We start from the raw sequence: 10,785 nt of genomic DNA, 5'->3' as shown, positions 1-10,785 counted from the left end.
GTAATTTACTTAAATTATATCAGCTTTTTTAAAATCTTTATTAGGATGGATTTTCACACAAGTGGTAGTAGGTAATTGACACCTACTTAAGCAGTGTTTTAAACATGTTCAAATAATTGCTGTACTTGATTTCTGCAACTCAGCTCTGCAAACACGTTTTGTTGTTGTTTTGAAGTCTCTTTGGATATTTGACATTTGGTGTATTTTCAATGTTTTCATGACAATTTATTTAATGTATTAATCCGTTGAAGCTCCAGTGACTGCACTTATGGCTTAATAACTTTTACATGAGAATGTATACCTAAAATTGAAAAATGAACTGTCCATTAAGTTTTACATATTCAAGACATACAACAATATAGCAAAAGCACAGATTTTAAAACAAATATTTTGGACAGATTTGCTCTGACTTTTCCTTCTCTAAGGCTCCTGCTGTTTGCTAAGGGAACATTGGTCGGATACTCTGCGATGGTCAAATGAAGCTGCTGTTTCTATTGACTCTTCCCCTCAGTGTTGAGTAAGTGGATGAATACAGTGTCAGGCTCTGCAGCTGCAAGGGCCACTGTGCTGGGGGGAAAAAGGCAGTCTCGGCCAAAGTAATCCTTTGGCAAAGACTGGTGTCCCAGACGCTAGCACAGCAATGATCCACACAGAGAGGGGGTGGGTTATGATGTACTTTAGGTCACCAGACACTGACATTGTCCTTGCATTGACAACTGTATTACTGTGTCTTTTATTTGTAGTCTATTAACATCTTAAACAGTGATGTGGTTGTGTAAATTCCAGGGTATTTGGCTGATAGTTATGTATCCTAATAGAATTAGCTCTCCTCACTAGCATTGCTGATCGTCAAAGCTACCATGCTGTTTACTTAGGTGTGTCAAAAACCCAGTGTGGCATTTTCACATCCGCCTATGTGTGAATTAAACCATCCATAGAAGGCTTAAATTCAGCAAGAGTCCATTCAAAATGTGCTATGGGTCGATAAGTGGAGTCAGGTGTGATTTCAGGGAAGTAAAAACGTGGTGCTAATTGGTTGAAAGGTGAATGACACTGTTTTTTCTAATTCATTCAGTCAAGTATTCTACATGTGCGTAAAACTCAACATGTGTGGGAGTGAGCAATGATTCTCTCCAAGCCCACAGAATACAGCCATAAATAGCCTCACTTACATAAAAACTAACCCATAAATTTGCACTGGAAGTAGCCTATTTTGGTAATTCAGCAGCAATGAGCATTAGAGAAAACACAATAAACATCACATTAAGTTTCTTTACAGAGAAGTGCAGAGCATGACTGCTCCCTGGTGTTCTCCTCTTATTAATGAAAGATCAATTCATTATTCCATATGCAGAGGGGATGACTAACAGATCACAGAGAATTGCACAAGGGCTCCATGTTGGAAAGCACACCTGCAGGATCCATGAATTGCTGAATCGATCTCTTGTGAGAGCATGGCTGTGCTGAACTGGGGCATTTTCACCTATAGGATGCATCACATGGACTGCCAGTCATTGATCATAACAGTGGTCGGTTCAGTATGTGGCAGAGGGAAGGGGTGGAAATGACATGGCTGTCATGGTGACAGGGTGGATGGATATATAAGCTGTAAATGGTGTGCATGTGCCTTTTTACAATGCAACATATCAAAACCCATGTGGCTCTGTGAGGCTGTTATGGTGGCTTAGATAGGACATCAAATAGGCTACACTCATCCTGACATCATGGACCACAAACAGATTTGTGATGATAATTATTCGTGCTAAATAGGAGGGTTGGCATTATGTAGAAAGCAGCAAAGGTTGTAAATGTTGCACAAGCTAATATTATAAATCTAATGGCCTACATGCTGATTCCTAAATACTACTTGGAGCCATAACAGCTCAACGGGCTACAGGCGTCTTTAAAACGCGCAAATCTGGAGGGGCATGCAGCCAGTCATAGAAGCAGATATGGCACATTAATTTTCAATTTGCAGCTCCGCAATTCAGCGTTACAGTCCATATTTTACGACCAAGATTGGCATATATGCGCTAATTATCCCTCTGTGCGCTAATATCCAGCCGGAAAAGCAGGGTTGCATCGCCGCATCTATAAAAAGCGGCTAAATTAAAACACGCGCAAAAAAATAATAATAATAATTATCCAGACAATGTCGCGTCTGTCTTACCTGTGCCATGAGCCAAATCGATACCCGGTTCGGTGAGTATGTTCGGGTCACTTTGAGATCTGCCCCGATGCAGACAGCCGTCTAGTCCATCTGATGTAGCCATGGGGAGACAGCAGAGGAATCCTGAATAAAATATTGAAAACCCAACCAGAGGCAGGCAAGGTCAGGAGGAAAGCAGCGAGCTAGTGCAGATTTAACTCGCTCTGACAACAGCCGCTTTTAGCATCTACCAGGGAGCCATGGCTGAGCTGAAATTCCGAGTGTGTATGGATGTGTGTGTGTGTGTGTGTGTGCGTGCGTGCGCGCGCGCATGTGTACGTGCACGCGCGTGTGTGTCTAGGATGTGTAGATGTGGGAGGGGTGAAATGACCCGATGATGCCCGTCCCTGTCCAGCAACACGACCACATTTTCAGAACTATGCTGCATTGTTGAATATTAAGAGCATACTGAAAATGTATGAATGAGAATCTTTTCATGTTCTTTCACGCGTCCCCCTCGCAAAAAGAATTTGATATTATTATAGGTTCAAGTATCCAATGTATGTTGATGAAATGCCAGAGTAGCCAAAGTCAAGTAATCATAGATTGGTTTAATCGATAGTATTATTAGTTAATGACTTAGAATATATCAATTCAGATATAGGCTATTATAGGCTATATAAAGGGTATATTGATAATGGATATTTTTCAGTATAATATATGTTTAAATTGCCCCCCAGGGACAAACAGTTTTTTGAATTGAATTTTATCTATCAAGGAGAACTCAACGGTTTAGAATAGTGGAACGATTATCTTCTCTTTTTTTTTTTTTTTTTACTCTAAAATAGAAATTCTCTCGTCTAAAGTGCGGTTAGAAAAGGGAATATGGAAATTCGGCTAAAAATTCAAATTTATAATGTATTTAATAAAAGAAAAGGAGTCAATTTCTATAAATGTTTCTAATTATGAACAATGTAGTATTTCCACGTTGGCACTAGAAATAATATTTTTTAGGTTCTAACAAAGAAGGCTCATATCAATGCCTTATGAATCTGTCCGGAGGCATCCCATTGGCTGGTTCTGTGTATGACGCATCAATGCGGAAGTTAACCACTGCCGGAAAAAATGGCAGCTCACAGTTGCAGCTTCTTGGCTATTCTGCCCATTTTGTGTTGCGTTAGCTGGTTAGCGTTTATTGTCGCAGAAAGTCAAGAAACGCAGCTGACTGACCACCGTGCCACTGTTGTTGAAAATCCTCAAACTCAAACCGAACCCGTCGAACATTTGAGCGAACAGCCTGCGGAAGAAGAGGAGGAGGTCCAGTGGGAGGCTACTCAGGTCGAAGCTCCTCCGGAGGATGCTGCCCATCAAACAGTGGTCCCGTCTTCAGTACCACACTTTAAAGATGATTTCCAAGAGGAATTGGTCATCAGACCCTTGCACTCAGGAGATATTTATGCCAGCTTCCAGTTCCGCACACTGTGGGAAACAGATTTCATGAGTGGAAAGAAAGGTAAGCTAACTGTTAGCTTTATGAGGCTTGTAAACTTCACCTCATAAGAATTTACTAAATGATGTTTAAAGCTACAACATATCAAAATAACTTCTCTCTGTATAATCCTGCGTTTCTTTAGTATCCCACTATCGGCTGTATCCAAAGTCTCTGGGCCAGGTGATCTCCAAGTTCTCAGTGCGTGAGCTGCACATCTCCTTCACACAGGGCTACTGGAGGACCATGCAGTGGGGGCAGCCTTTTCTGCCCTCTCCTCCAGGAGCTGAACTCTGGGTCTGGTTCCAAGATTCTGTGACAGAGTGAGTGTGGCCCTTTATTTACTGCAGAGCATTGAAAGAAATGTGCTCTAGTTTATCAAATGATGAGATTAAAATGTTATCTGAGACAAACAAAACAGTTGTCATCGATGAGCTAGGCGAGACTGAGACTAAGGGCGCAATCTCTACAATGCCGTACCGAAGCACGATTGCCCCCCCCCCCCTTCCTCCTTCCGACTTGCTCCACAACAAACCAGGCCTAAGCACAGTGACCTCTTGTACATAATGCATTGCTTTATTATTATGACACATGCTCAGTTTACTAGATAGACACACTCAAGAGAAAAGGGAAAAATAGGGATGCGCAGCTGAGTCCACGTCTGTCCATTGGAGAACAACACAGAGCGTGAGCACAACGCGTGCTCGTGCATGAATTGTAGGGTTCTGCTAAGTCCTATAGAAGGACCAAGTCTCATTTGTCATTTATCTGCCAATGCTGATAGATCTTGCTGAAAGAAATGTATCTGGAGAAAGGTATGTGTCACACTAACCTGAAATTTAGGAAATAACTATCTCCAAACACATGAGGCATGACAAGGTAAAACTGGTTACACCAATAAGTAAAATACAGCTTCGTAAAAAACAATTCGAGATGACCAAAATTAAAGCAGTGTAGCTTGCTTGGCCGTAAGCAAAGGTTCATTTTTGTTTCGACAACTTCTATATGCAAAACCTTTTAACTTTAAAAAAAAAATGGCTGCACCTGTGGTGTGCTTGGCTATCTTATGTTTTGCTCCATGAATTAATATGCAACTTCTCTGCTCCTTTTAGTGTGGATGGCGCATGGAAGGAGCTGACAAATGTCTTGTCTGGGATCTTCTGTGCTTCACTGAACTTCATAGACTCCACCAACACTGTTCAGCCCAGTGCATCTTTCAAACCGCTGGGAATAGGAAATGGTACAAAAAGATTTCTTGCATCTCAATTTGCAATCTCTGTATTGATGAACTGTCTAATGCTAATTGTACCATAATGTGTCTTGCAATTGTGCAGCATTTTATTGAAACTGTCAAAGATTTATTGGATATCAAAAAGCTTCTTTTTTGGGGGGGGACTTGCAGATACAGATCATCGATTTCTTCGCTATGCTACCCTCCCACGAGAGATTGTTTGTACTGAGAATTTGACACCCTGGAAGAAACTCTTGCCATGTGGATCAAAGGTCAGTTTTTCTGTATGTCGATACAAATGTGCCCAACACTGACTTTAATCCTGAACCTGCTTTATGAGACCTGAACCTTTACTGTTCAAATGTTAGAGCTGTCTTAACTCTGTTTTTCTTATGTTGCACGCACAGGCTGGTCTCGCTGTCCTGTTGAAATCAGAGAAACTCTTTCACAGCAGTTTCCATTCCCAGACAGTGCATATCAGACCTGTATGTCAGGACCCGGAGTGCAAAACTTCCTCCTGGGAGCTGAGACAGACACTGAATGTGGTGTTTGACTTGCACACCTCGGCACAGGGAAAACGAGGTATGCAAAATAACATTCTAACTGCATTATTCCAACAATAAAATCCAGAGTTTGACGGCGCTGAATGTCTTTGGGGAAAACATGATGACAGTACTCTGGCCAAAGTTAACCTCAGCGTTTTGTCTCTTCAGAGTGGTCACTGTTCAAGATGTTTTCTCGTACCCTGACCGAAGCTTGTCCACTTGCCTCGTCCAGTAAAATCTACATCGACGTCACAGACAATCCCGAGGTTTGATTCCCACATAATATGCTTTCCATTCTAAATGATTTTGTCATTCCTTTAATGCAGTGATTAAAACCAAAGTTGACTGTCAAGAGTAGTATAAAAGTTTAGATATTGAAATATTACCTGTGGTATTTATTGCCATCATGCTAACATCCGATTCCTGACTTCACTAGCTAAGTCATGACATTGGGGTTTTGGTTAATTAAATAAACCCCTTGTGCATTAAATTACACAAAGCTTTATTGTCATTTGATTGCATGCGTGTGTAGGCCAAGCACACAGAGTAAAAAAAGAGACTTGAGCAGCTGGAATTTTGCCCTCTAAAAGACAAAGTGCTGTTTAAAGAAAACAAAAAAGAAAATATATGTCTTGTTTATAGCACAACAACTTTGGGTTAGTAAAGAATATCAGGCCCCTGCTCCTTCAAACGGGGAGCATGCATTTAGGGACAAATGGTATTTCTTCTAAAAAGTGTGTGCACATTTTTGTGAGACTAAATTGTGGTCCTATTTATGCCCAAGGATTCAGCAGAAGTACATTTCTTTACACAATGATAACCCATTTTTCATCGACCACATTAATCACAAACCATACTTGTTAGATTTTACATGTGTGTTGCATTAAATATAGCCAGTTAGATGTATTCCTCTTGTAGTAAAAGAGTCTATTCGCCACATTAGATGATCCTCAAAGACACATAATGTGCTCTCATTCAAAACAGCAGTTGTTAACATTGTACATTTTTACAAAATAAACTCAACTGGAACCTTTAAAAGGTTTACACCAATGCAGCAGATTACAAAGTGAATGTTGTATTTCTAATATTTCATTTAATAGTATGTACTGTATTGAGGTGTGAAACTGCAGCCTGAGAGAGATTTGATGTCATTTGCAGGGGGAGCAGTTTGAGGTGACCCCGGCCACTCCCCTGCTGAGCAAAGCGGTGGTGCTGGGGGACAGACGGACCTTCTCTGTCTACGATCTGACCCAACAAATCACCTTTGGCACTATGCGCTCCCTTAACCTGTTGATCAGGTGGAAAACCAGTGAGGGTGAGTGAGACGAGCACAGTGTGACACACAGCTTTGGGTAAATAGCTGGATGTGTGTGATCGTTTATCATATAAAAAAATATGTTTTCCAGATCATCATTAAATGCAATAAAACAGGACAAGTCTTGTTTTGTGAATTGGGGGTCAATGAAAGATAATTCCAAGTTGTTTTGTCACACATGGTGATAGTTTTAAGATACAGGATGTTTTTAACAAAGAATGAAAGAATCTTCATTTGGTTTTACTGTCATATTTCTTGTCTCAGCTGCATGGATTATCATTAAAACCTCCTCTCATTTTGGCTGCCTGAAGGTGACATGCTGCGTCCCCTGCTCCACGCGGAGCGTTATGTCGCTGGTTATGGTCTGCAGACGGGAGAGATTCACACGTTGATGTACAACAACCACCCCTATAGGTCTTTCCCTGTGCTGCTACTGGACTCTGTGCCATGGTACCTTCGACTCTACATCCACACCCTCACTGTCACCAGCAAGGGAAAGGACAACATACCCAGTAAGTCACTTTATGGAGAATAGAGAATAAAAGTCAACATGAGACTGCAAAGGATCCAAAAGCCTTGTGAAAAAGTCATGAAGTGCTACATGGGTGTGCAAAAATATCGAAAAATGGTTACAGAGAAGTGTCCCTCTGGTGCTCGTCAGTGTGGGAATCCAACCGAGAAGTTATTGAAGAGATCTGATGCACTCAGAGGGATGTAAATAAAAAGCCTATATTTCATCAGGGTCACAGACTCGTACAAACATGCTAACAGGTTTCAGCCTTCATCTCCTGCCCTGATAAAGGCCTCCTAGTTTTTTAAAGAGAAAATAGAAATTAATAAAGCAGGTCACAACAGGTCACTTCATGAGAAGCAGAATGTCATATCAGTATCAGTCCTTGGTCTGAGATTTAAAAGACAGTAACTGGATTTGAGCTTGTGTAGGGCTTTCTAGTCTTCTAGACTTCGGGCAGCTCTTGTACATCACAGGTCACACCACCTTCATCATGCATGCATGGAAAGCATGATTATAAGCTCCAAATATTCCTCACTTTATCTAAAAATGATTTTGAAACAATCAATAACAAACATGTCTTATCAAATATCTTCCATGTACAGATTCACTCAGGAGTTTATGATCAGTGATTTGCCTTGCAGTTCCATTTAGTGATAGCAAACAAAGATGAGAACAGGCTGATTCCCAAAATATGCTTTTTCAAAATGTTGTACTTTATATGTACCTTTACCTTCCAAGTTATTGTGTAGGAATCATTATTTTAGTCACTTCCATGCAGATGCTTCTTTTCACCAGAAGGAGGTGAAAATGAGTCATATTTCCTGTCATAGTTAAAGTTAAAAAAGAAAAGCCTTTTTACTGCCCACTTGTCTAATGGTTGGTATTTATGTTATGTTTTCATATTGTGTTGTACAACTTAGCCATGATGTGTTTTTAATATTCTCAAAACTGTAGGCTACATCCACTACCAGCCCTCTAAGGACCGTGTGAGGCCTCACCTACTGGAGATGTTGGTTCAACTTCCTCCGAACTCCGTCACTGAGGTCACAGTACAGTTTGAGAGGGCTCTGCTCAAGTGGACTGAATACACCCCTGATCCCAACCATGGCTTCTATGTTGGGTAGGCAACAAAGGTTTCTTCTGATGTAGGTTCTGTCTGATTTGGAGGGATGTATGTTTCAGTTTTACCTTATTTATTTACATAAAACTGGATATATATAACTATATACAAATAATAAAAAACAATCTGACTGTGTTCATCATAAATCAGATCTTTTGCTAATAACTTTTTTTGTCAAATAATTAAAACAAATCAGATTTTGCTAAATGTGATGCCTCTAATCTTTCTAAAGATGACATCTGAAAACAACCCACTGGAAGCTTGCACATTTTAATTTACAGTGCATGTATTATCCTTTTTATTAAAACGTTTTCTTAGTGTTAAATATAGAGTTGGGAATGGTAGATAAGGTTAAAAAAAAAGGTGTCATAGTGCAAATGTCTAAAATACATTATATAACAAATGGTCTTTCATTTGACAGCTGATGTTAGAGCAGAATATGTGTCGACTTGTGAAAGACTTCTTTTTGAGGTTTGGGGTTTATTGTTAGGATCTGTCATATCTTTCTAACATTCAAAAAGACAAAAAATCTTTTTTTCCCCCCACATCTAGGTCATCAGTAATTAGTTCACTTGTACCAAGCATTGTTGCCATGGATATTAACAGCACTCAAGAACGCCCACTATTCAGCAGCTTGTAAGTATTGAGTTATTGCTGCTCATTCATGTCTTGTATTTGTTTCAGTAGAGAAAGTTAAATGATCTTGTCCCTCATATTTTCCAGTTTCCCATGTAAAGAGGAGTCCAGCTACTTTGTACGAGTGTACACAGAGCCTCTCCTGGTCAACCTGCCCACACCAGACTTTAGCATGCCTTATAATGTCATCTGCCTGACCTGCACTGTGGTTGCCGTGGGCTATGGTTCCCTTTACAACCTACTGACCCGGAGTTTCCAGATAGAAGAGCCCAGCCCAGGACTGGCTAAACGGATAGCCAACATCATCCGCAAAATGAGAGGTGTGCCGCCACTCTGAGGCCGGACACAAATCCAACATGCTCTAATTTAAGAAGGGAAGTTTTCCTTTTTGTGTAACCACTGGTAAACATGTGACACATTCAGGGACACGTTGAGTCTGAAGCACTGGTTTGGATGTTTCTTTTCGTACAGACAACTTGAGGGTTTTGTTTTGAAAGAAGACAAAAATGTCTTTTGGACATTACTGTTCAGGATACTTTTCTTCTTGTTTGATTGAAGGATTATTTGTATGATTATTGATAATGTAGACATTGGCCTACTGTGTTAAAAAGTCAGTGTTTTGTTATTGTTTAACAAAACAAAGCTGGAGGAACCAAAGCTGTTCAGATTACTGCTGCACTAACTGCTTCCAACTGTTAAGGTTTGATTGTTTTTCTTTTATGAATGTTTGTATTCATAACTGTATTTAAGTTTGTAAGAATTTAACACTCAAGGTCTTGCACTGCGTTATACAGCGTCCTCATCTTACTGCGTTCCTGACCGAAAGCAATTTGACATAGTTTTAAAAAGCTGAGTGTAAGGTAAGGGTTTCTATATCTGTGTTGAATGAATGAGGAGAACATTGTTAAAGAGACATGTGGATCATCATAGCTTTATTTAGCCATGGTCAAATAACATAACAAATCACTCATCAACAACAGACAGTTAGCTCCAAACCCCATATAACTGCTGCTGTAATAAGATCTTTTACATGTATTACAGCTTCAGAAACCTAAAATAATTACTCTCACATGGTTGACACAATTAAAGATATATCCACACATTTATCAAGATGAAGCAATCCATAAAAATACGTACTATCACTAAGTCATTGCATGAAAGCAACTAATAGATCAACAACTCTAATTGCCTCTTACCGAAAACAAATACAAACAGAATCACAGCCTGATTTTAAAATGTCCACATATATCCCCTCCTTATTTAAAAGTTACTTATTCATTTTTGAATATATGCGATAAAATGTGACTACAGAAATACTGAAAAATTACCAAAACTTTTTTTAAAGTGTGTTATATTTCGTTCTCATTGGCTGTTGGGTATATGTTTGAATGTTTTTGCCTTTGATTTGGCAGGTTGTTACTTCACATACTCATCAGTTTAATGCAGTTTGAGCTAAGTTCACGGTGAATTATGAAAAACATTGGACTCTTCCGAGTAATAGTAACTTGCAATAGTGAACTTTTTCTCTGTGCTGCTTGTCTGTCCAAAAGTTTGAAGCAGTGCTGTGTGAATGAATGGGTTTGTGTTGAATCTTTAATGTTCTTTGTTTCCTTTTCAATAAACGGATAAACATCTTTTCTTCATTTGATTCAAAGTACCAACTGTGAAAGAAGTTTCCCTTAGCTGAGCTGTAGCTCTATTACTTGCACTGAGTGCCCACATTTTTGTGTAAACAAACTTGGCCCCTTCTGGCAGACTCATGAAGAACGAACACAGATGTCTCTGT

At 39.7% G+C, this 10,785-nt stretch overlaps 2 protein-coding genes across 3 annotated transcripts in view; one reads left to right on the top strand and one right to left on the bottom strand.

The window, feature by feature from the left end:
• Window positions 1-2,473, bottom strand: part of phactr3a (phosphatase and actin regulator 3a) — a 30,662-nt gene extending 28,189 nt beyond the window's left edge. The window contains exon 1 of one of the 2 annotated variants that reach the window (XM_079359465.1): window positions 2,171-2,473. In XM_079359465.1, coding sequence (XP_079215591.1) covers window positions 2,171-2,273 — 103 coding nt within the window. In that variant the 5' untranslated portion in view covers window positions 2,274-2,473. The remainder of the gene's footprint in view (window positions 1-2,170) is intronic. The other variant, XM_079359464.1, reaches the window with a different exon arrangement.
• Window positions 2,474-3,219: 746 nt separating this feature from the next.
• pigt (phosphatidylinositol glycan anchor biosynthesis, class T) lies at window positions 3,220-10,633 on the top strand. Its single transcript, XM_079359339.1, has 11 exons — window positions 3,220-3,662; window positions 3,784-3,961; window positions 4,751-4,878; window positions 5,041-5,141; window positions 5,277-5,451; window positions 5,583-5,680; window positions 6,573-6,729; window positions 7,041-7,241; window positions 8,198-8,363; window positions 8,916-8,999; window positions 9,087-10,633. Exons 1-11 carry the CDS (start codon window positions 3,275-3,277, stop codon window positions 9,334-9,336), a joined length of 1,926 nt encoding a protein of 641 aa, XP_079215465.1. The 5' UTR covers window positions 3,220-3,274; the 3' UTR covers window positions 9,337-10,633.
• The last annotated feature ends 152 nt before the right edge of the window (window positions 10,634-10,785 follow it).

Source organism: Symphodus melops (genome assembly GCF_947650265.1).
Source record: "Symphodus melops genome assembly, chromosome: 13".
NCBI lineage: Eukaryota > Metazoa > Chordata > Actinopteri > Labriformes > Labridae > Symphodus > Symphodus melops.
Note: the sequence above shows the minus strand (reverse complement) of the source record. Positions and strands in the feature narration are given on the sequence as shown.

Excerpts from the sequence above, each read along its gene's own strand:
- pigt (XM_079359339.1), top strand. The coding sequence starts at position 3,275 with ATGGCAGCTCACAGTTGCAGCTTCTTGGCTATTCTGCCCATTTTGTGT. Across the intron at positions 5,681-6,572 it reads ACGTCACAGACAATCCCGAG|GGGGAGCAGTTTGAGGTGAC; the intron begins GTTTGATTCCCA and ends TGTCATTTGCAG. Across the intron at positions 8,364-8,915 it reads AACCATGGCTTCTATGTTGG|GTCATCAGTAATTAGTTCAC; the intron begins GTAGGCAACAAA and ends CCCCACATCTAG.